The sequence below is a fragment of the Catharus ustulatus genome, chromosome 5, assembly GCF_009819885.2.
Source record: "Catharus ustulatus isolate bCatUst1 chromosome 5, bCatUst1.pri.v2, whole genome shotgun sequence".
In the NCBI taxonomy this organism is placed as follows: Eukaryota; Metazoa; Chordata; class Aves; order Passeriformes; family Turdidae; genus Catharus; species Catharus ustulatus.
In genome coordinates, this window is record NC_046225.1 from 52,007,283 (window position 1) to 52,033,187 (window position 25,905).

Below are 25,905 nucleotides of genomic sequence, written 5' to 3' on the forward strand. Positions count from 1 at the left end.
TTTGAAGTGCCTGGTCAGTGAACAATACCCCTTTAATGATTTTCTCTCCTGACTTTTGCAACATCTATGTAATTTCGAAATCTTTTCTTTCACTACACAAGTTACCTAATGCTGGAAAAACATTTTGCTTGGAATTGTGTTATGAAATCCAGAGGTAATATAGTAAAAACAATCCTTTTTCAAGAGTACCTGAACCCAGAAAACTTATTTTCCAGTTTTTAAATGGGTATTTATATGATTTAGTATCTGTTGTGTGCTAATTGACAGTTTCTGCCCACAGACCAATTTCCCATTATCTTCAGCTGAGCTTTTTGTCACAGCCAAAACAGAGGCCTGACTATATTTAATGAGAAAATACTAAAAGTGTATTTGAAAAGGTCTGTGAAGTGATTTGATCCGGTGCTGATTGCAGACTGGCTTTGCTTTGTTGCAGTTACGGTATCAGAAGTGCTTAGTAGCCAGACCACCTTCACAGAAAGTTCGGCCGCCCCCACCTCCTGCAGACTCGGTGACCAGAAGAGTTACAACTAACGTAAAGAGAGGAGTCTTGTCTCTCATTGACACTTTGAAACAGAAACGCCCGGTCACTGAGATGCCATAGCTGCGTAACAGAGGGGATTCTCCTGCCATTTGACTGAAGATAACAGTAGCTACGCTAGGGCAAATGAACGGACCATGTCTGACCTTCCATTTCAGTTGCTGATGCTTTCTCTTCAGAGAATTTACCCCTGTCAAAACAATGTTTAACAAGCATGTTCTCATTCTTGCCACCATTGCGTGATATGAAAAGAAGCATGAATAATATTTTTGCTGTCAGTGAGTTACATCATGGGCAATGGAAGGTCTGTTTGATTGTAAATACGTGAACATTACCTAAACTCACACAAAAAAGAGAATATGGCCACGTCCCTCCCAGTGAACTCATGCTAAAGTCCTTGGAGTGAATGATGCCCGAGTTAAGTTTCACCTTCTTGAGCTGGATTTGTCACAAACCAATCGTAAATCCTACAGCACCTTGCTCTGTTTTCAACATTGGAATAGGTATCAAGTATTAGCTACCATTGAATTACTGTAGATTAAATACCGAGTTTTATTTTTTACAGAACTGCACCTGCTAGTTTTAAATTGTTTGTCAGCATTGGTCTAGCAACTACTTCAAAATCTCCCTGACATGTTTTTGAATTGTAGTGTCATTATGTCATCTTCTGGTTACACATTATGATTTTACAGAAGAATTTTATTTAAAACCAAACCAGTAATGAAAAATCCAGTAGTGTTTTCAGTAATTGAGTTGCAGGGTGATCCACTGAAGCTTTTAAGCTTTAAACATACAAATTCAACTGCTGTCTGTTAAATTTATTCTCCTAAATCTATCTATCATTAATTCATCAAAAATACTGTTTGTTTCATGGAGGGCTCAAACCAATCAGGAATAAGAAAGTAGTAGTTAGTGATCTTATTCTCTTACAACTGTTATAGATACTAAACTATTCCACACCTTTTCTATACAAGTGTTTGATTAAAAGTTCAGTTCAGTGTCTGGTTGCATAATTCCCCTTTCCCCTCAGAGTTTGTTGCTGAATACTTAGCATGCCAGAAGAAGAACAATTACATTTCTTGTTATTTACAAAATCTAGTGAAATTTATTTTACTTTTATTAATGCTCTTGTAATAAAATAAGAAGAGAGTTGTTTTTTAACAGGATAGTGTTTCAGGTAGTACAACTGGATTGGCTCCAAAGACTTCATCTAATTGATTTGCTTTACACACCTACAGACGCTCACAAATCAGCCCAGCATTGCCCTCAAAATTGTACCTCAGGCTGATTTTGAAACGCAGTCATACATCTTCAATCTCTCCCTTTGTCGTCTTCTGTCTAAACCTGCAGATTGGTACAGATTTTGGAAATGGAACATTAAGTATGTTTAACTAGTGTTAAAAAGTTTTGCCACCATTTATAGCTAGATTCCAAACTGTAACTGTCTGTCATACTCCAATGATAAAGGAGCACTGGCAAAGTTTTTGTTACAATAGCCATTTTTAAATTTCACTGTGCAAGAGACTGTTCTTTTTTATTTCCTTGTTTGAAAAAATTAATGACCACACCTGGCAAAGTAACGTAGGAACACAACAGGAAAATAATGATGATACAAGAAATTTCTGCATTGAAAAATGCAGTAAAATCATTACTAAACAGCATGATGTATGAGCAAGTGTCAGGTAAAGGCTGGCTATGCAACTACTGTAATTAAATTTAGCTTTCTACAATACCCTCTGAAGAGCTGGTCCTCTATGGATCTCAGATCTCTTCATGATCATGATTCTGCACCTCAGGCACTGAAGCAACTGCTTCCCCTCTCAAGGCTCAAGCTCTTGCCACCTCCTTTGCACCACCTCTATTGCCTGTACAAATGGAGAAGCTGCTTGTGCTGAGTCCACAGGGAGAGCTGGAGGGGTGGGGGTGCAAACAAACCCACCTCCTTTAGGAGTTCCTGTGGTTGAGCTGACCACAGAGCCAGATCACAAAGCATGGGGATGGCATTTTGCATATAGCTTCTATAGATTCCAGTACTGATCCCAGTCACCTCTGTTAGGAGCAGTGTAAAACTCACTTCCTAGCAGAGAATCACAGAACTGTTTGGTTTGGAAGAGACCTCAGAGGTCGTCTAGTTCCAAACTCCTGGCGGGGGGCACTTTTCACCAGACAAAGTTGCCCATCCAATCTGGTGTTGAACATTTCCAGGGATGACTGCTCTCAAACTTGGTGGCTAATATGGTACCCTTAGGTAGGATTGTGAAGTTAAAAGTTTCCTTGTTCGTCATTGTGCTAGTGATTCACATGTTATTTTATTTTAAATTAAATACTTTGACAGTGTCTTTTTTAAAGTACCTGCTGACAACATCATGATTTGGGATTGGCAACTGTTGTACAGCAGTGAATTAATTTTAAACAGTATAATTAAATTTTGTCATTGCACCTACACAGTGCTGATTCTCCCCATGAGAGATCCAGACTCTCTTTAAACTAAACCAACACTTTTCAAACAGCAGTGTAAATGTTTATATCTGTGTTGTCAAGGCTAGGAGCATCTGGTTAGCTTTCATTAGCAATGTGTGCAACTGCAGGCAGGGCTGAGGAGAAGACAGAAAGGTATTTGAAAAGCTGTACATCACTTGCCAGTGTATGTTTTAGGTTTATGTCTGTTAACAAAATGCTGTTGATTTTGCAAATATTTAAGTAGTGTGCTTGATGATTTGACTGTATGTGGCCTTTTTGCTTCAGTAGAGCTCCTTATTCTCCAAAAGATTTAATATACACCCAGGTGTTTGCAGAATCAGAACCTAATATTGCAAAGCCTATTATCTTTTGTTTCACAATATATTCAGACACCCTTTTTACCATGGCCAAAAAAGTATGTATGGGGGGTGTATGTGTGTGTGTGTGTGTGTGAGCAACTGCAGCTGTTCTAGTTGATGTTAGAGCAACCCTTCAGTTATCTATGCATTTTTTATAATACCTAGTGATTCTGTAGGCCGGCAGCCATGTTCACTATGCCTTGTATGTCTGATGCCATATTCTAACTTAACCTGTTAAATACGGCTTAAAATATTTTTATTTTATTTATTCTATTTTTACTGAAATATCCTGCTTTATTATGTTGATGTATTGTCTTTACTGGATGTGCTCTTGTAACATTCTCCACTCTGTATCCTATAGGTTGCCTCAAAAAAGACAGGCTTTGTAATTATTTGTAGTCACATTTTTATTGAAGTCTGTAGAAGAATCATGTAAAGCAAAGCTAACTTCTTCATTGTTTTTCAATGCAAGTGGTTAGTTAGAGGTATCACATGTCAGTCAGTCATGTCATTAACACACTCCTTGCAGAAGCAAGGAGATTTATATTCACAGTCAATGACTAATAGATAAAAGCCTTTCTTTTGAAATCTGTAATGCTGGCTGTAGGTTTTATTTAACCCACTTATCGTTCAATTTACAGGGGAGCAAGGAGGTGTGAGAGATGCAAGGCTATGGAGGCCACCTACAGGGTGGTTAACTGGGAATAACAAAAATAGCATAGGAAGAGCATAGAATCTGTTCACAGTACAGTGAGGTTTAGTGATACACTTCCTGTGCAGAATCACCTGTACCTAACAGAAATATCATGCCCTTTAGTGGCAGAGGAACAAAAACTGTGGAGTATCTAACAGCTCCCACCAGTTCTCTGTCACTAAGGGTTTAATTTTATCAAGCATTTCATGGATCATTTACCATGGAATCTAAAAGTGTTAGTACATGCACACATGGAAAAAAAACATTCTTCTTTCAAGAGCCAGTATGGGCTCAGCATTACCCCTGAATGCATTAAACTTTTCTTGGGCACGTTAATTAGCACATTGCCACAATATGTGCTGTCCCATCAGCCAATGGGACAGGTTTAATCAGGTTAAATCAGGTTTGATTTAACAGCAGTAAGAAAGAAGGAAGGAAACACACCACTGTTTATTAGCAGAGCCCAGTCTTACATAAAAGTACATGACTGACAACAAAAAGGACAATTTTCCCTGCTGTTGACCACTTCTCCACATTTAAATGTAATCTGTTCTGAGAATAAATTTAGCTGCATAAAGTGATTGTCTCAACTGTTACTACTCCATGAAACTGCAAAATTATTTTCTTCAAAATGGTGGTTGAGGGAAGGGAAAAACATACTGGTGATTTAGAGAAAATAGCAGTACTGTGAAGAGTTTTGTATCTGGAAAGCTGAATCAACAGTTTCTAGTTGAAAATTACAAATAGACAACTGGACTACAGAAAAATAATTACATAAGATACAGTTTTACTGTAAAAAGTCATTGAGTGTTATAAGCATCTACCTGCAAGCCATCTGAAGTCACTCCCAGATGTTGCCACCATGTGATGTTCCATGCTTACAAAGTAAGCTGCTGACCTACAGTCGAAATATTGACTCTCTGATATTCCTGGTAAGACATCAAGATTTGAACTGGTTTAACCTCCATACTGTGTCAAAAGTGCAAATTCCTGAAAGCAAGATGAGGCCAAGTGTGGGACATCATGGCACATATTACGTAAGTAGCCCAGAAATTCTATTATTAGACACAGGTATGTTGTTTTACAAGTAATTTTAACTTTATTAATGAATGATACAGATCTTGATTTTAAAAAAAAACCCAAAAACATTCTTTAACTGCAGAATCTCTTAAGTTTATTTTAAGCATTTAACAACCATACTGGAAAAAATATACCTCCATAGTGTCCATTCCTTCTATCCAACATGTAGAATCTCTCCTCCTGGATGGTTTTGAAATAAAATAAGAATTTCTTTTTTTCTTGTTCTACATGTGATGTGGATGGGTCTAAATCTGTTCAGTTTGTTCAGAAATAAGAGTAGAGTTCACTGTGTTACTGAACAGGTAAGGAGAGTGGATTGCTCACAGGGATACACAGAAGGTGAGTGATGACTTGGTACAGGACACCTGACTCAGATTAAAATGCTAAAAGAAATTTTCACTGAAAATTTCATTTTCAGTGAAGCAAAGATATTTATCAGATGAACAAGAGCCAGCTGTCTGCACTGCTGATGTAATATCATTCATATCTTTTCTTAAAAAGGTCCTGCTGACCCAGTGACACTGACTGGTGTGGGTGAAGACAAAATAGAGATGTTACAACATTTTCTCTGGGTGGGTCCAGACCTGTAGGTCAAATTGATTAAGTTCCACACTATATTGGTGATAATCCTGGCAACACTCTTGCCAAGTATCTGAAATGGTTCCCTAGAGGAAAATTTCTGCTCTTTGCCTTTCTGTATTGCTGTGCTGTCTCTATTTCATTTTTACAAATTCTAAATACAAATCAGATTTATTGTTAAAAGTATCTCTGTGCCTCTCCTTATTCTCTACTCAAACTACAAGACAATTGTAGATATTTTACAGTTAATTTATCTTTGCTAGCAAATGGGAGCAGCTTAGAAGCCCATGGCTGTTTCCAAAGACAGGCAGCTACTCTGTCCAGTTATTATTCAGCTGACTAGTGGTAACATTTATAAAAATGTTACTTTGACAATAGCAGCTCTTTTCAACGGAGAACTGTTTTTCTTTATGTTAAGAAATTGATGAAAAGCAGTTATAAACCATGACATAGTCTGATGTGACATTATGATGACAATGCAGGGTTTTTAGCATGAGAATATTTGGTCTAAATTTCACTATTAGTATTTCAATGCACATTTAAGAAGAAACCAAGAGAACATGTACTAGAAAGCCTATGCATAGGCTTTAATGTACTTGGCCAGTTTCCTGTACAAAACTTCACATCTAGTTTTAAAATACAAGGCTTATTTTCCATGCATCAGTCTTAAGCGAAAACTCACAAAAATGGTAAAGAAAATCCCCTTTAAAAAATTCAGTCTCACTTTGAGACATCAATTTGAAACTGATTACTTGTACAGGTTTAGATCACAGTGGGGAGTTGCATGTATGATTTAATTGTCACTTTAAAGCAAGAGGCTATCAGTTTTTGATCTCGCTTCCCCCAACAGTCTATCAGCCTTAGGCAGCTGAGCTCCATTCACTTTAAAGTGTGATTACTGGATTAAAAGTTACTATCTAACATAGATATTTCTACATAAATAGCCCATAATATGTCTTTCCCAAGGCCAGATTAACCTTCCATAAAGATATACTGTAATGCAAGAGTACTGATTAATATACAGGAATCTTTACCTTCTTGACAAAGGCAGCGCAGAGTCTGAAGGTTCATACAGCCAAGTTTGCTTGACCATTTTTGACCAGGGTGGTGGAAATATCCAACCACTTGGACCCTGTGCTCCAATCTGGCCATGAAAGCAATGTTAAATTGATACCCTGGGCTTGTTTAATTACAGCCTTTCATATGGTGTCATTCATTAGTGGAGGCAAAGTGATTGTCTGGGGCTTCAGTACAAACATACAATCTGTTCTTCACGTGCCTTTTGAGCAGGTGTGTGTCTCTCATACACCTTGCCCAGAGGTGACAGGTGAGATGTGGGCTTCGGCACTTTCAGTGGGGCTCTGTGTGAATCAGGGTTCACAGATTTCTTCTGACTGTTGGGGGCACATTCTTTTGCTGTGTGTTACTGACTGCTTTAGATGTGGATATGTTACTGCTTACTTTTGTTCGGGTGCACGTTCTTTTGTTGTATGTTACTGGATACTTTTTTCCGGTGCACATTCCTCTGCAGCATTTTACTGACTACTTTTGTTCAGTGCATTCTTTTGTTGTATGTTACTGGCTGCTTTTGTTCGGGGCGCTTTCTTTTGTGGTGAGTTACTGGCTGCTTTTTTTTGGTTCACAGTCTTCTGAGTTGTGTTACTGGCTGCTTTTTTCTTCTGCACAGTCTTCTGTGGTGCATTACTGGCTGCTTTTTTCTTCTGCACAATCTTCTGTGGTGTGTTACTGGCTGCTTTTTTTCGGGACACGCGCTTTTCTTGTATGTCACTGGCTGCTTTTGTGTGCCACTCATGCTGTTCTTGTATCTTACTGGCTGCTTTAGACACAGGAACTTCAGCCTTAACAATAGCTCCAGTCTGGCGAAGGAGCTTTGCAGCTTTTGGCTTACTATCAGTAACCTTACTTTTACGTTTTACTTTCTGCTTTTTCACCTCTTCTTTTGGTTTTTCTTCACTGATGCCATCTAGTAGATTCTCTGCTGCAGCAGAATCCAACATGTCTTTAGCAGACTTTTTAGAAGTATCTTTCTGAAAATTTCACAGGAAACAAGCCACAATACCGAACTACTCAGAATTTACTCCATGAAAAAAAGACAGAAGAATCTAGCAAAAGGACTTGAGTCATGTGTGATAAATGCTAACCAAACTATTTATTCACAAAATTAAGAACTTGACTCGTGTAAAGAGGTACTGGAGTATTTGCTCTTCAGAGGCTTTCTTCTCTACTGACCCAAAGAGGGGAAATTCAACTCTGGGCTCTGTAATGTGTGTCTGACTTGTGTTTAACCCCAGCTGGTTGCCAAGTTCCATGCAGCTGCTTGCTAACTCCCCCACCAGCAGGATCAGGGAAGGAACTGGAAGAGTAAAGCTAGCAAACTCCTGGGTTAAGATAAAGACTGTGGTTCCCTGGGAAGACAAGTGCCATAACTGCAAGTCTTCCCTTCCTCCTCCTTCCCCCCCACTTTATATACTGAGCATGATGCCACATGGTCTGGAATATCCCTTTGGTCAGTTTGGGTCACCTGTCCTGGCTGTGTCGCCTCCCACGCACCCCCAGTCCCCTCAGCAGTGTGAAAAGCAGAAAAGGCCTTGGCTCTGTGTAAGCCCTGCCCAGCAATAACAAAACCATCTCTATGTTGTCAGCCCTGTGTTCAGCACAAATCCAAAACACAGGTCCACACCAGTCACTGTGAGGAAAATTAACTCCACCCCAGCCAAAACCAACACTGACCTGGTCTGTAATGTGTTTGTAAGAACATACATATTCATTACCTCTGTGTGTGTGTGTGTGTGTGTGTGTGTGTGTGTGCGTGTGTGTGTGTTTGTGTATCAGAAATAGTTACTAAAATACAGAAATATCAGTAACATTAAACATGAATAATTTTCACAGTAATGAAAGTTCTTGCTCATAATACATAAGTAAGGAACTCTCAAACTAGGAACCAGGTCAACATCCAAGTATATAAAGAGAAACCATGGGGGAGAAACTATTTACAACTAAGAAGAAGGTTTCTGTAAACAAGGAATTTCAGTTTAAATTAAAAGTACATATTTTCCACTTTGTGGAAAATGTTCATTTCCTCAATCACCTAAAATTGGGCATTGGAGCAATTGCTTCTTTGTATTAGAATCTGACCCCCAAAAAATTACTTGAATTAACTACTTGCAACAAACGTGTTTGTTTCTCTGGAGAGAGACAATATGGTAGAGAGATGCACATAGCATAATTAATTAAAGCTCAAACCAAGTTAAAAATATTTAATATTATTATTAAGAAAGAGGTCAATAATAGGCAACTTGAAAGGCTTTCCACATGTAATTCTCTTAATGAAATCTACCTTCCCCCAAGAGGGAAGATTCTTTCAAGCACTGTAATTGCTGTATGACAGAAAATGGTCCAAATAACCAATCTTGATCTCCTCGATCTCTGAACTTTCACTTGCAATGAAATTCTGATTAGTTCTTCCCCACAGCCCTTCCACTTCTGGTGGAAATATTGTGTGTTTTTCTTAGAGACAAGAGGAAAATGTTGATGCTCAGAGATGCAAACTAGCCCTTTAAGGCCTCTCCTCAGGAATACTGCCAAGACTTTTCCGTTTACTCAGCAAAAGCCCCATGTCTTTCAAGCCAGGTTTGCATATGCCTTAGTTTGGGAAGGAAACATATTCATACCTATTTTATTCAAATTATAAGAGTTTCAACCATAGGGATTAAGATTTTGGCTGCTTGGATACTGAAAAATCTTGGTGACACATATAATAAATACATTTACTAGATACCATTTTATCATGAGTCCAATCAAGCTGTGTATTTCATTCCAAAGTATGATAACAGCACTATATTTCCTCTAGATGTTGCTGGTACTAACTTGGATCAAGGGCCTGCTCTGATTATGAACAGCTCCAGAAGAACAGGCATATCTTCTAAAGTTGTGCACAGCATAAAACTCCGGAAGTGGCACATTTCAACTGCTCACCTGTCTTTCAGTCTTAAGACAACTAAAGAGCAGCCAGGAATTTTATTTCAAATGTTCCATTTTGTTTATTCTTCTGTGGAAAATTGCAGTACTCATCTTCTGTGAAGTGATTTTAAATAGTTATTTTCATAGCTTACCTCTCTCTCTAGAACAGCTAGGAAACAGCCACTGGAAATTTCTGATGGCTCTGTTTTGAAAAACATTTCAGTGGAAGACTCTGAATTGGAGCAAGTAGAAAAAACAGAAGGAATAAGCCTGTAAAAAAAGAATTGGAAGACCAGAAAATAATATTTAAGAATATAAAAGGAAAAAAACAAGGATACATTAAAAGTAATTTTCAAATTATGTCTTTCAATAACATAGTTTTATCATAATTTTTAAAAAATGCAATTCAAGAAAGGAATGAGAATTCACCTTTTTAGTATTAAGTAGGCTTTTTTCCTTTTTTTTTAGTAATTCCTTTTTTCTCCAATTATTAAGTATATTAATCACCAGATAAAAATAATAATAAATACCTATCTAAGCTAAAAATCTTAGGTTAGGAAAATTTGCTATTTGTTCTAATTAAGGGCTTTTTTCTCCAATTTTACAGTTTTTCAGTGCATCAGTGGGAGGGAAGAACTAACCTCTGCTCCTCGTATTCCAGAAATGCCTTATTGTTATAAAACAGTCTCAAGGACTTGGTTCATAAAGCTGGCAAACTAGTACTAAGCTGTCTCAGTACAAACACTATTAAAATCTCCTTTTGTAATTATAACCCCCTCCTGTTCACTGTAAGCTAGAGTCCTACTCCTTAATGCTCCACTAACCTGCCTGGGACAGAGCTTTATTCAATCATGGTTACAGAGAGATGTATTCAATATTTGCAAGCAATATCCTGATCTGGCTGGCTAGTTTGCTTTTAATGGGAAGTCTGAAAAACTGTTTGTTTTCAAGTGCTCACCATGATCTGGATATTTTTAGTATGTCCCTTGGAACTTGATAAAACAGGCTCCAAGGCTCACATCCTCCTCGCATTACTAAATAAAAATCTTACACCTTATGACACAGATTTTTGATTTTAGATCAGCTTATTCAATGGAAAAAACCCAATGCAATCTTTTATTGATGTATACAAGTTACTGTTCGCCCCGAATCCCTTCAATGACCCTGAAAAACGATGCAGAAATTAATTCAAATTTGATAGGTCAAAGCAAAATGCACAAGTGGTTTTGACTACTCTCTCTACACATATGTGTACCCTTTCTTTAGGTAAAGCTGTTGCTGTAAACTGTCATATCCTGAAGGTAAATTCAGCTTAACCAGTGTGAGCATGTTTGAAATCACCCTTAAAACTGCACAGCCCTAAGACCAAACTTGTGACCCCAAACTCCAACAGAGCCTTATTTCGTTTGGCACCACTTCTGTACTGCAGAGTAATTCCAAAAGATAAAATGCACGTAAGCAAAATTGTAAGAGTTTCCTGAAAGCCCTCCATTTTCTTGGAAAAGTGAATTAATATTCAGTAGATCTTTGATGATCACAAAACGTTTCATTATGGCTTGTCTCTCAAAGATACTACTGTGAACATGGGGGCTAGTAACTCTGCAACAGCCTTCTATTCTATACTGCACTGTTGTAGTCAAATAAGTTCTCTAAGAAAAGTCTAAAAGGAATTCTTGTAAGTAGTACATGCATCTTAAATGGCTTGAGCTTTCATCTTAATCATAATCACTCTGTATATTTAATCTATGGTGTTCTATTACTGCTCTGTAATAGAGCTGGTTACCAGCAGCTTTATTGCAGCAAGGACTACAATGAAACATCCAAGATACTGCATGACAGTGAAGGAGGAACTGAGTCTGAAATGGTCATTTATGAAGCTCAATCAATCTTCAGTCAGAAATTTGCTCAGGTCTGAAAAAATCCTAACATAATTTTATTATCCTTTTCTTACCATCCAAGCTAGCCTTTTTGAAAGTGTAATATGATTTGGTGGTTTGACAACATTCATAATGCTTCTGCAAAACAGTGAACAGATTTTGGGTTGGCTTTGTGGGGAGGGGAGGTGTTTTACACAAGGGGGATTTAAAAAATAATTAAAGCTCCAGGAACTTATTTTTAAAAATAAAAATTATTTTATATGTTACGAATTTACAGAATTATTTATATTCAATAATTTAGAGACCATTACATTCCAAGGTCCCCCAAGTTCTCCCCATAGAGTAACAGCTGCACAGAGGTCAAGACAGACTCCAGAAAATTTCAAATTCCAAAGTAAAACACAAGCAAGAGGCCATAAATGGCTGTCAGGGTGACAGGTTATAACAACATACAAAGTATACAGCATACATACTTTTTTCATCTATATTTGTATTTGCCATGATTGCACAGGATGATCTCTTTCTGTAACCTGTCCTTCCCAGAAATCATTCATCTGAATAGAGCAGTGAGCAATTCTACAGCCAAGGGTCTTATTCTTTTGTATTATTCTTAAAATTTAGGATTTAATTTTTCCTTTCAAATTGATTATTCCACATAAGAAGCAGAGAACATGCTAACAAGTTAGTTTCATTTTCTGAATACTAATACAATAATGGCAATAGCTCTATCTGAAGAATGTTATTTCCAACCAGTGATGCCTTCCTCCAATCTTAATTTCAGATGAACAAAAATATTAGATGAGAAAGTCAGCTGAATGCTTCTTAAGTAATCTCATAAACAGAAAGAATGGCATGACAGGCAGCAAAAGCTATTTTAATTTCATGCGAGATACTTATCAGTCTAGGATAAGAATTATGATATTATTTAAAATCATACTTTAATTTTTCCACAGATAAAACTACTCATTCTGTACCTATATCGTCGTACTCCCTCCACTTCAGATTCCAGTGCTTTTTGCACTACAAGTTCATTTTCTTCTGGGTAAATTGAACAAGTGCAGTAAACAATAGCTTGTACTTTTTTAACTACAAGACAAAACACAACTTTTTTTACTCTTCAGATTATTCATACAAACAGTGGTTTGGTAAGGATTAAAAGCATCATTAAAATTATGTCACTTTTACCTCCTGGTCTCCAGTGTTTTTTAATAATTAAAATATTTTCAAATATTTGCAGATTTCAGCACAAAGTCAAAGCTGTCTCCAGTCTTTTCACACAGCTACCAAAGGAGATAGGAAAAAAGTGGCAGCAGGCAGATGGAGGGAGACTACATATGCAGAATTTCCAAAGCAGAGTATAACTCAGCCATAAACTAGTTGTCTACACAATACTGAAGACTACTGTATTAACGTCTGGTGGACACTAGGACACACAAACACCTTCAGACTGGAGGAAATCATTATTCAGGGTTTGGTTACATGCTTATTGTTAATTAATAGAGTAATTGGTGTATTTTTAACTATATTAAAACTGGTGATAATACAATGGAATTGAAGTCTTCCAAGAAACTGGGAAACTAGCACACTTACATTTCAGTGCATGAATCAACTCATTAAGCTGCCTCTCGGCAAGAATACTGAGTTTATCCTCAGACACAAATCCCTGGAAAAGGTCTTGTAGCAATCCTGCATCTAAAAGCAGAGAGTAGTAAATTTAGTCTTGCAATGTCTGAAAATTCAGTTGTTTGCAGACGCAGACCTGGTTGTTACTGGTGCAGTGGGAAGATAGGTTTTACAAATTAGAATACCAAGGAGCACATGATTTATTTGCTTTACTCCTTTACCAGTAATTACTGGTGCCTCTTACTTGCTTATTAGGAAAACTGTACAGTGAAAGGACTTATACAGTCACTCAATAAAGGAATATAATCAAATAGAAAAACATATACATGTTGGTATCTTGACACAAATTTTCTGCCTATAGTCTTTTTACTTAAAAAAAAAGCTATACACACTCTGCTCCCCAGAATCACCCTCAAACTTTCTTACTATCAACCTGAAGAAGTCACAAAATACTGCAAGTTAATTTATGTTTTATAGTAATTAAAATAAGGAAGGTTTCTTTAATCAAGTTATATAATTTACTGAAGCACCTATACTGTCTTGACCACAATACTTGGATCTATTTCCACCAGAAAGCATAGCTAGATAGTATATCAAAAGTTACCTCTGTGCTCACTTAAAATAAACTCCATTGGATTGCCAGCACCCAGTCCAGAGCATTGTGGTAGCAGCAAAATAACTTTTGTCTTATCAAATCTTGGGTCTGTTGGTTCAAGCTCAGTAAAGTCTTCATGTAACAACTGAATATCTGAAAAACAGGAAAATCTCAACACTTACAGACTGCAAGTAAGCCTGCCTACAAGTGATACAGGTGAAGAGACTGTGGTATTACGTGGAATTTAATAGAGCCTGCTAGATTCAGATCCTCCAAAGTATGGCCTATGGATCTCAAACAGATCAAAGGGCTGCATCTTTCACTGAAAAGACAGTTAATGGGGTTGCAGTCTTGCTGCATTCTGTCCTGATAGTGTCCTCCAGGTGAACTGGACAAGGACATGTGTTTTGGATTAACATTCTCAGACAGCTGGAAGTCAGATTGAAAGCAACAGCCAACCACCAAAAGTTTTCTGCTCCCACATACATCAACAGCTTTGTCAAAGCTACTTCTATGGAAAAAATCACCAATGTTTCAGGAGCTTGCAAGTATGATATGGGTGGCTGAAGAGCTATCAGCTCACCTTGTGATGAAAAAGTTGTTACTGCCACCCCCAAGGCTCCAAAGAAGGGATCTCTGAGTTCTGATAGAGTGAGTCCATATTTACAGATACCACAAACATCTGTATTGCAATACTTTGTGAATACCAACTGTTTTAGCACCTACTTTCACATCCCATGTGACTGAAACTGCTCCTCAGCTCTTCTTCTTTTGCCAAAGATTTCACACCACAAGCAAAAATTTTGGATCTGCTTTGATTTGTCAGCACTGACATATGGGCAATGGTCAGATAGGAACCTATGTGAGCCATTATAATGTCACCACCTTCACTCAACAGCACCTGTGCAGAGTGTACAGCAAGGCTGCGAGACTTATCCTACAAAACAATGACACAAAAATTAAGTATGATCAACTATATTCATTTGCTATGAATGCCAACCTTCTTTTCCAAATTAGGAAAGTATTTCATTGTTTTCACAGCAAATGGAAAAGAAGGGAGGAAAAAAACTAATCAGGGATATCTGTTAATACAGAATTAAATAAATTACAAAACCAAGCAGTCACTCAATAAATAACTTAATTTTAAATAATACATTAAAAAGTGTAATATCTACAGGTGAAAAAAATGCATATCATCCCCATAAGGAGGAGCTCCTCACAACAGCTTGCTCCAGAAAAGGCAAACATAGGCCACAATTCAGGTGGAATTCATCCTCTGAGACAGCTTAACAGAGATATGTAAAACTATTCACATAGTTCTTGATGATAATTACAGGAGAAATGTCTCCCTTGTAGATCAAAGATCAACATTTTGCTGAAATTTGAACAACAGACAGGCAGATTGCAATGCAGAAAACACAGGAACAGCTCCACAAGAGTAAATGCTCTTGTTCCACTGACGATTAAGAGAAAACTTTATCAAATTACTTTAAAAGACAAGGAGGGAAGATACTGACCACAGATACCAGGTCTTGCACCAAATCAGATAAACTGATGATAAATGGAAAGGGAAAAAGAAAGTGCTAAGCTTTTAAGTTCACGTCCTTGTCTGTGTACACAGCACTCAAGCACCACCCTGCCACAGAGATGGAGATTTTGATGCTTTTATTTACTCATTTTGAATAGTTTTAAGTAGTTATACTCAGAATTTGTTCCCATTACCTATAGGGGTCTCATCTATAGTTCTTTTCTGTAAGCATTCTATTTCAAATCTACAAACTGAAGTGGAATATTGAATACTGAGTCACTTTTTAAGTTGAGCAATAAATTTTGAGGCTAAAGTTTTCAGACATCTAGTGAAAATGCTGGTTGAAATGTTTCTGCTAGGCACTCAAGAATCATCAGAGAGTTCAGATAATTCATGGTTGTGTTGTTGCATAGTTACTGCAAACCACTACTCTAGAACAGAAACCTCCCACCAAACTTCACAGGGGAGTATACGACGGCAAGTCAGGAAAAAGACCAGTGGGCGTTATGGAGATCAAGGAACCACACTGCAAAGTGTGATCATTCCATCACAAACATGCATTTGAAGAGAAAGAAATATTACAATAGCATACCACTAGCTGGGGGAAAGCATAAGAGTTATATTGAAAATTTTCTCACATTTTCAGGAGTGAGACTGCCTCTTTTGACCACATTTTATATTTAGTTCAACACTTCTAAGATTAAATTTAAAAATTCTACTAACTTAATTGTGGCTATCAATTATAAGCATTGACATTTGTATGCTAAATTTAGTAAGTGGATCAGTTTGTAACCTAATTATTACAAATGTCCAAAGCCTAATTACGAGAGTTTGTTGCTGCCTGACTGATTTAATAGAACAGTCACACAATACACAACCTCTTTCTAATGCAAAGCAATTATTTCAATTTGCAGATCATCTGACTCAAGGCTGAACATCAACTCACCTGCAGTAAGAGTTTGCAATCTGCAAAAAGATCTAAATTAAGCAGTTCTTCTCTAAGAGAGGAAGGAAAAACCAATACATCCTGGCAATGCTGGTCCACAGCATACGTGTAATGGTCAAAGTCTGACACAGATTCAACTTTTGTGAATCCCTTCATCTCCAAATCTCTGATAACATCTTCAAGGCTGTTAACATACAACTCTGGCCATTAAATACACAAAAGTTACTTAAACAACATAGTTTACATTGATTGTAAGGATTTTTTACTTCTGTTATTGTGTGTGTATACATATGCATACATATACAGGTATAAAATGCATACTGTCTAATGAAGGAGGGAAACTTACTCTAGGCAAGTAAATTCTGGTTTGAAACAATTAAATTAATAAGTCTGATACAATTAATTTAAAAAGAGGTATGTGTCTCCAGAGGATGATTCAAAGTATCAAAACAGAAATGTCTATGTGCTCAGGAGACACTGTAGTAAATTCACTGTTGGAATGCTTTAGTTCTTTCAATTGCTTTCAATCTAGCCCAACTCACCAATAATTTTAATAGCTGATACTGAAAGAATCCTTGTATAAATGTAATATAGGCATAACTGTTGAGCTCAGCAATTTAAATATCATAAATATTTAAAGGCATATATAGCAAGAGATGTTTGTTGAAATGCTATTTCAGACAGTGCCTTAAGTTTATACAGTACATTAAACATGGAATGAATGAAGCAATTTTTATTTATTTCCTATTTAAGGGTTCTAAAGTCACATTCAAAGTAAGATAGATTATCTTGAAGAGCCTATAACCTAAGCACTGAACATTGGTCCAAAACAAGAGTAGTAAAACGAAATTTTTGAAAATGTTATAAAATGGATTACCTGCCTAACAAAACATGTAACAGGATAATCTGGTATGGTTCATGTATCAGTTAGTACAGAACTGGGACCATCAGTGTTACATATATAGTAGCCTACAGAATATAAGGATTTTAAAAAGTGTATTTTAATTTCAGGTTTACAGTATCTTTACAGAATAAACAGCAGGTTTAAGTACTGTATCCTAACACCCTTTGCCAAGATTATGGTTTACACTAATACACTCACTTTTAAAGATATTTTCTCTTATTTTTTGTTGCCAAGTTAACTCACCCATATTTTTTTCTAACGTTACTTCCTCATTTGTTTGGTGAAAGACCCACACAAGCAACAGAATAGTAAGAACTGTTTCAAAACTGTGTATAAATACCACTACTGCAATATATAAAAACTACCAAAAAACATAACACAATGGCACTGGACTAAGCAGAGTTTCCTGTAAGAATTTTTAATTACTTGTAAAAATATAGAAACCTGGAAATTCTAAAACAAGTATGTAGCAAACTATATCACTTCGTATGCAAAAACATCAATATCAGATGATACTTTAAAGACTTCACCTGATTTTAAGTGTGTTTATCCAAAACCAGAGAGGTAAAGTAGAAGCTCTTTGTTCCTGCTTCCATATGGTTTCTGGTACAAAGTAGTCAATTGAAAGAGCATCATATTTGATGCGACATCGTGCTAGTGCAGCTGCCAGTTTGGTCCTAAAACTACAAAAACAGTCACAAGTTTAATAAGTTTTATAACTCTTTTAATCAGCTGTTAGCATGCAACATTTCTGTTACAATACAATCTTGCTCAGAAACCAAATCCAAAAGGGACACCTGCTAGCTGCAACAGAAAATACAATTACAGAACATTTTCTGCCCCGGAGAACAGCAGATGCAAGGTGGTAGTCAATGGCTAAAATTATTTTATTTAAATCAGATATGACTGAAATTATAACAGGTGACTCTCAAATACATCCATTATAACAGGTGACTCTCAAATACATCAATTTTCTCAGACAGCTAAAAAAAATCTCAGTATGTTTTGGAACTGCAATATGTGGAATACAACCATCAGATTCATTTGCATGTTTGAAAATGTAGCTACATATATGTGCAGAATGAGCATTTGAGGAAAGCTGGCCCCTAAATGTGTACAGAAACAATACAAGTATGATGGCAACCAGGAATCACTTTTATTATTACAAGAAAATGTCTGAGAAAATATTTCCAATCTTTTCTTCCCACAAGCTTCATGCATACCTCTGATACATGACAATTCAAAATAAATAAAAATTGCTGGTGAACTATTTCAGATATCTTACTGCCCTCCAGAAATACCTTGCACTTAAGAGATTCAGGAACTTTTTGGTCCATTCTAAATCCAGGAGCAAAACAATTTTGTCTAATAAACGCCTTTTGAGTTAATCAACTGATTGATGGAAGAGATAATAAATATTAAAATGTTTATGTATTCTGGTTATTGTTCTAATTATTTAAAATAATAAGCTTCATAGTAGAAGTACTGCTAAATAGAAAAATGTTATTCCATTCCATGACCTTTTGACTCTATTATACTTGTATTTATGAATATTTACTGTATATTTAATTTCCTTCCTAGAATTGTATGAAAGTTTCAACAATGCCAAAATAAGATGCCTGCAAAATAATCCACAATATAAGGATGGTTTCTTATCTGTATTTTTCATAACTGTATAAATATGAATATTTGCCTCCAAACTAGGCTCTCATTAAAAAAAAAAAAAAAGCCCACAAAATTTTAAGGAAAAAGACATGCTTAATAATAATTACCTTTAAAAGGCACTGATTATATAAATCTTCATTTTTGCTTATCTATATCAACAAAAAATAGCTCTTTGCACATATACCTGTATAAATAATTCCCTATTTCCTGAACTTCTGCTACAATTTCCTCTTCAGCAAAAATCTTTCGTTTTGTAAACTTTCGGTCTTGTAGGTCATAAAGCATCACAACAAGCAAGCTGGTTAACTCATCTGGCTGCAAGAGAAAAGCAACTGGATAGAGAAAGTGACCCAAAGCATGCCTTATTTCTGCAAAAAGATCCATATCAAACAGCAGTCTCCCATGTAAAAAGCATTAAAAACCCTTAAATGCTTACTTGCAAAAATATGAAATTACTTGTGAAGAGTTAATAAACCCTTTTAAAAAAAATATTTTTAAAAGCACAAATACATAACTTATAAGTTATTTAGATTATCGAAATTTAAAACATTCCCCATGCACACAGATAAAATACTGTATCTTAATATCTAATGTTATCAGAATTGAAACTTTGAAATTATTTTCTCTTCACAAAGTAGTTTGTTAAATAGCTAAACTAACAAAAAACTTCTTGTCTATCACTTCTCTCTTGTGGGATTCTTCCATATGTAGCATCTGATACAGTCAGTTATAATATCCCTTCTGCTTTTGGGACATGTATATAAAACCTTCTTTCTCTGTCTAAATGTTTAAACCAGGGAGCATCTCCTGCTTAAGGACAATAATTACTGCACTTCAGTTACTATTATCTGTCTCTACATGAAATTCTTACAATTATTATGCCTTCTAAAATTTTCACCTTCTCAAAAATAGTCTCATTTCAAAATTAGTTAAAAACCTCAAGTTTTTAGGGAAATACCACCAAACACAAGATGTTAGCATGAAAGTCTTACTTCCTTACAAAAACAAGGCAAAGATAAATGTGTTAGATCATTTGCCTGCTCACATCAACCTCCACAAACAGTAACAGCTCAAGTTTATCTTGCAATTTTCAAAGGCATCAAAGACAAAACTGGAAGGAGCAGCAGAATATTCTGCCAGTTCTAGAATTCTTTTCCAGGTCAAAGCAGGAAAGCATGTTGAGAGAGTAAACTGGACCAGTTTTTGCCAGTACAGTATTTGTATAAAGTACCATTTGCCCAGGAAATGAACCACAGGGTCAATGCATTTTTTTGCCTGGCGGGATTCACTCCATGTTTTCCAACTCCCAAGTATAGGAAGGAAACATTTTCTTTCCCTGCTCACAAGGGGACACAGCTGGGAAGGAAAGGACATGGACAATATCACTGAGCCACAGTAAAGTTCATGGCTTGTTCTCCCACCTTCTTTCTTTGAAAGCTTTGACTCCCAGCAATCAGTTGCAACAGAATCTCACAGCAGACTTTGGAGATGGATGCTTTAGCCAACTATGTAAAAAGGTCAGCAATAGTTGAGTCTAAGGCTGTCATGTAGTCATGTTGCAGAAACCTCAGAACAGGTACTAATTATATCAACACAGAAACGTTCACTTACTATTGAGTAGCATGGGTAAGTATGACTATCTAACAATATTTCTTCTAGAAGACCTTGATCTGTAAAAAGAAGAAAATGTTGACAAGTTATGCCACTCTCTACAACATTCTATGGAAGTAAATCTTGTAAGCCATTAAATTGTAATTTTAAACATCATGAAAATTGAGGGCAAATTCAATCACCAACAGAAGCAATTCTATGTAATTCATTTACATGAAAAAGAATAGGCTTTAAATGTTTGCTGTCACAAATGCTAATAACACTTAGCTGTATTTAAATATTTGAGGGATATGAGCAGTCTAGTAAATGTATATATTCATCCATAATTAGGATCTGAAAAGAAACACAGAGATGAGCTCAGTGGCAGTAACAGAGCAGGGTGTTAGTAACACCAGGGTTGTGGATTCAATCCCCATTTTTGATGACTCTTGTAGGTGCCTCCCAATTCAGAATATTCTGTGAATCTGTGACTCTGTAATAACCTTCACAGAAAAGCTTCACAAAAATTTCCAGATCTCTGCTGTCAGGCAGACACTGAACATTTATTTTACCATGTTTTCCCTGCTGCATCATCTCTGTTGGCAATTCTTGGGTAAGTTTTGTACTTACATTTTAGAGTATTGAAAGCCAGTTCATAAGACACACGCCTGGAATGCTCATCTTTAAAAGCCATCATGGGAGATTCTGAGTTATCGCCATACCGCACCTGGATTTTATCCTCATTCTTTTCAGTATGAATGCCTTGAAAAATCTTAGCTGCATTTATGTATATCGAGTCAGGATAGCCATTCTTCTCAATCTGAGTCACTGTTCTTTTTTCAACAGATCTCTTTTCATCCGAAATTTTCATTTCACTCAAGACTGAAGTACCATTTATAACATCCACATGTGAAGATATCAAATGACTTTCAGAATCTGGCATTTTTCCAATTGCTGACTGTGTAAGTGCAAGTCACAATCCTGCTGCCTCTGCAAAAAACAAAGTTTGTATGGAATCATGAAATTTGCTTTCACTAGAACACCCTTTTCCCTTCCTTTCACGGTTTTCAGTAGAATTTCTTTTCTTTTTCAGGCTCTAATCTTGCAAATACATATATATGTGTATCATCTATATTTCTATATATCTATCATCTTACACATCATAGAGAAGTATTTATAAGAGTTTTCTTACACTATTGGTTTTCACCAGTGCACATGCAAAGACTGGTTACTTGTTTCAAAAAGGTCAGTGCTTTACAATCACTTGTCCTTTATGGACTATACACACAGGTCCAATTCTCTGTGTCTAATAAACCATTATTATTGCAAGCAGAATATATCTCTTACTAGGAATTCTCCTTTAACAAAAAAGACACCAAAATTTCAAAGCAGACATGTCTTCCAAAGAAGAACCGTCTGGAAAAGAGCTGCAGTGAATTCCAAATGTTTGTCCACTAAACTGCATATCTGTTCTTAAAAGTGGAAAACAGAGATCACCTAAGTGTTAATGTATTTAATGTATTACCTACACAGAACAATTTCAAATGCAGGAAATCCGTTCTGAGCATTTCTTGAGGTATTATCCAACTCTCTGTATGCCCATGTGTATTTCTTATATTTTCTACACATCTTACATTAACAGTAGAATAAAAATTACCTTCCCCAGAGGTGGAATAGGGCTTCAAGGAAATGAAAAAGTCCCAGAGTTAGTTGAATGCAAAAATATGCTAAAGCTCCACATAATGTACCTAAAGTATTGGATTTTCCCTACTTGCTCTGGTTGTTATAACATGCATTTATGAAAATGCCTGCAGATGCAAAAGTCATATTAAATGTTCAGAAGTGGGTCAAGCCAGAACAAATTGAAACACAGAATAAAGATTTTTAAAAAGCCAAATCAAACTAGTCCTCCTGCCTAGGGAAGAATAATACAAAAAAACCTATACGGAATTCAGCAGCTATACCACAAAAAGCTAGGCATGGATCCACTGCTGCCAATGAGTTCTGTATATTAAATATATATAAACAGCAGAATTTGGGGGGGCAATGCCAGTTTAAAAATCAAGAAAAGAAGGTGCTATTCTGTTCAAATGGAAGAGGTCTTCTTTTTTGCTATGTATTTTAGTTCACTGCAACAACTTTCAAGCTTTTTTTCCCTGCCCTCCCCAGCATCATCAAGGATAAAATACATACCTCTTCTCCCCATTTCAGACATACTTACTCAGCATCCTTTCTTCCTCTCTCCTTTCCTGCCCCCATCACAGAAAACCATAGTGGCAATGGAGGATGGCAGCACACTGAGTTGGAGGGGCAAGGGAGGGAACACAAACTGTTGCTTCTCCAGCAGGCAGCCATGAAATGCTCCATGCTGGGCCAGCACTCCCCCTTCAAACTCCCTTTTCCAAACCTGGGTGACACTCAGCCCATCTCTCCACTCTCCAAGGGCAGCACAAGTCAGTGTCTGACCAGCCCAGCACATCCCACACAATGGACCAGTGGGGCTTCCTGAATTCTGGCAACTCATCTGGAGGAGGCCACATCTCATTCTCGTTCCCCAGGACTTGCTCTCCAAAACTGAGAGCTGCTAACCCTTTAGAAGCCACTTTTACTGTTACTTTATAGAGGCATCAGGCCTCAGACAAACAGCTTCTTCCAGCAGGAGTTTTCCTCCAACTTCCCTGTTGGATGCAGCAGTGATGGATCCATGGAGCAAACATCAGTTCATTCTATGAAGCCTTATTGAAACAGAACAAGTAGTGCTATCAAAAGAAAGCTGTATTCTTCACTAGAATAAAGCACCAGATCACCTAAACCAAATTGAAACACTTGTACTTAGGAAGAAAAACCATAAATGCTTTATGATCTTTTGCACTATTTTGACCAGCAAATATATATCAAACAGAAACAGGGGGACCATCTTAGAGACCTGAAACTCAAATGTCTTCTCCAGGTAAATGCAAATATTCCATTTTAGAATATGCAGCAAGTGAACTATATCCATGGTATAAGGACTTTAAAGATTCGTAGAGCTCCCAGTGACTTTTTGTGACTTCTTTGCCAAAGCCATTTTTGCTGAGACACAACACACACTGCTATTAGGATGATTTGATTACAGTAATTTCATGACTATAAGGCGCACCCTTTTGACTAAAATTTTCCCATAAACCCAGAAGTGCGCCTTATAGTCCAGTGCGCCTTATCTGATGGACAAAGTTCAGAAATTTGCCTACCCAGAAGTGAGAGCTGCGAGCCACGGGGGGAGCCAGCAGGGCCATGGCTGCTGGGGGGAGGCAGGGTGGAGTGGCAGTGGGCACGCCCCAGCCCCGTGGAGGCGGAGCCGCCCCTCCAGAGGCACGTCCCAGCCCCGCGGAGGCAAGACAGCCCCTCTACAGACACGCCCCTGCCCCATGGAGGGGGCACGGAGGGGCGGCGGCCATAGCCTGGCCCCGGTGAGGCCACACGGAGCAGTGGCGGGCATGCCCCGGCCCCGCTGGGTACAGGTGGGCCCCAGGGCCAATGGCTGCCGGGTTGAGTCGGGGCCTCAGCCAGAAACCGTGCGGAGGGAGCTGGGGGCGGAGCCTCGCTGCAAAAAAAAAGTACGCCCTGTAGTCCAGTGCACCTTATCTGATCTACAAAGTTGCGAATTTTGCCGACTCCCCGGGGGTGCACCTTATAGTCCGGTGTGCCTTATGGTCGTGAAATTATTGTAATGTACTTTCCCAAAAGAGAAATGTCATCCTAATAAAGATGAGATGTCAGTATTCTGCCCTGTGTAGACACACTGCATGTTTGCAACACTGTAAATCACAGTCTGAATTACTGAACACTGTGCCAAGCAGAGAACACCAAGCTGGATTAATACAAAGCTCAACTCTGAAGAAGAGCTTCCCAGACAAGACAGAAAAGATCCTGCTTTTGTTTGTGGACCTCAAGCAGATTACTCAGCTGACAGGGGAAAAAAAAAAACACTGAAGGTCCCAAGGCCTCCTAAAACAGAATAGCAATAGCTTGAACGACATCTCCAACTTTGACTTACTAAACACAAGCAGACAGAATTATGACATTTATTCACTGCACAGCATAGTAAGTGATTCTCACACACACACCCCCCCATAAAAATCACTAATTCCTTTGTTTATATACCTGTAAACGTGCTTTCCCCATTTCTTCAGTTACCACCTTTTTCAGTAGCCTCTACAAATAAAGAGATAAACAGAAAACAGCCCCACAGCACTTGTGTTCTATCAGGTACAGCGGGCAGCCTGAACACCCAGTTCTGATTGACACTGACAGGGACTCTGTGGGAAGTGGGTATGTGACCATGGACGTGGCTGCTCACACACCAACGAACAGGCAATCCTTGCCAGCCGGAGTAGTTTTCGTCTGGCTAACTCTGTGGGTACGCATGACAGCATCAGCTTCCTAACATCACTGCGGCTGACACAGCTCCAAGGCTCTGCTGTCCCCAGCTCCAGTAAAGCCGCAGGGCAGCGAGGACTCGTGGGAGTCAGGAAAACAAGTCGGCCACGAGACCTTCCCCTACTGCGCTTTATTTAGGAGAAACAGCTGAACTCGACTCACAGGACACGCATATAGAAGGGGAAAACAAAACAGAAAAACAGCTACCTCTGTGTAAAATCAGGCAAGGCGTTCGCAACACCGCTCTGAAAGGCCCTGGAGCACACCCAGCTCCCCACAGCCGCGCGGTGCGGGCCGCGCCGCTGCCCTTGGGCCCAGGCAGGGGCCGCGGGACTCGTACCGGGCCGGGCTCCTGCGGCCCCCTCGGGGCGCTACGGGCGGGGCGGCGGGCACCACCTCCGGGCCCGTGCCGGCCAGGGCTGGCCCCATGCCGGGCAGGGGTGAGGGGCCCCGGCACGGCACAGCCCGGCCCGTCGGCCGCACCCGCCCGGCCCCGCCGCGGCCCACACGCACCTGCGGCCCCGCCCGCACCGGCCCGGCAGCCCCGGGGCGCGGCCTGGCAGGCGGGCTCCGTGCCCAGGGCCCGGCCGAGGCCCCGCCCCGGCTGCCAGCGGCAGGCACAGAGCGCCCGGGCGGCGTGCGTGGAAGCTGTGGCGAAAAAGCGCTGCTTCCAGAGGTTTCCCTGAACGGACCTCTAGGAAAATCCCTTCACGGGAACGAGAGCTGCTCTCACGCTCCTTTTCTAATTTGGTTTGGGTTTTTTTTCTCAAACAGCATTAATTGTCGCACACTCCCTGAGCACGCTTGCATCAAGTGTTACCGACACTCGCATTCCCATCAGCATCGAAACGCCACCAGTGACAGAACTGGAAATTCCCCAAGCACGGGAATAGCCCCAGATAAGGTGCTGGGTTTTCACTTGCACTTGAAATTAAGCAGCGTGATCTTGTAGTGGTTTAGCTCTCTTGACCTCTGCTTTTATTCAGTTTGAAAACATAATTGGAACATGCTTTAAAGCTGTTTCCAGATATTTTATGTTTTTAAAAAATGAGGAAAAGGGGGAAAAT

General features: G+C 38.5%; 2 protein-coding genes across 17 annotated transcripts in view; one reads left to right on the top strand and one right to left on the bottom strand.

The window, feature by feature from the left end:
* The window catches only part of APBB2 (amyloid beta precursor protein binding family B member 2), a 174,950-nt gene extending 170,321 nt beyond the window's left edge, over positions 1-4,629 (top strand). For all 14 annotated transcript variants that reach the window (XM_033061364.2, XM_033061363.2, XM_033061366.2 and 11 more), the window contains one exon: positions 434-4,629. In XM_033061364.2, coding sequence (XP_032917255.1) covers positions 434-601 — 168 coding nt within the window. In that variant the 3' untranslated portion in view covers positions 602-4,629. The remainder of the gene's footprint in view (positions 1-433) is intronic.
* On the bottom strand, positions 3,668-25,148 carry NSUN7 (NOP2/Sun RNA methyltransferase family member 7). Of its 3 annotated transcripts, XM_033061379.2 has the most exons (13): positions 25,046-25,148; positions 24,563-24,613; positions 21,050-21,409; positions 20,441-20,499; positions 19,014-19,144; positions 17,695-17,847; positions 16,261-16,444; positions 14,513-14,723; positions 13,796-13,939; positions 13,159-13,260; positions 12,543-12,654; positions 9,844-9,961; positions 3,668-7,758 (listed from the first exon to the last, which is right to left on the bottom strand). In XM_033061379.2, the coding sequence occupies exons 3-13, from the start codon at positions 21,360-21,362 to the stop codon at positions 7,246-7,248; spliced, it is 2,040 nt and encodes a 679-aa protein (XP_032917270.1). In that variant the 5' UTR covers positions 21,363-21,409; positions 24,563-24,613; positions 25,046-25,148; the 3' UTR covers positions 3,668-7,245. The 3 variants fall into 3 exon arrangements, with proteins under 3 accessions (XP_032917270.1, XP_032917268.1, XP_032917271.1); XM_033061377.2 differs by lacking the exon at positions 24,563-24,613; XM_033061380.2 differs by lacking the exons at positions 21,050-21,409; positions 24,563-24,613; positions 25,046-25,148 and having other exon boundaries at positions 19,014-20,185; positions 20,441-20,486.
* Between the last annotated feature and the right edge of the window lie 757 nt (positions 25,149-25,905).

Bases quoted from the DNA above. Each gene is read 5' to 3' on its own strand.
- NSUN7 (XM_033061377.2), bottom strand. From the start codon at position 21,362: ATGCCAGATTCTGAAAGTCATTTGATATCTTCACATGTGGATGTTATA. The intron at 16,445-17,694 runs GTGAAGTCTTTA...GTATGTTAACAG, and splicing joins ATAAACACACTTAAAATCAG to CCTTGAAGATGTTATCAGAG. The intron at 9,962-12,542 runs GTACAGAATGAG...CTTTTTTTACAG, and splicing joins GAGGGAGTACGACGATATAG to GCTTATTCCTTCTGTTTTTT.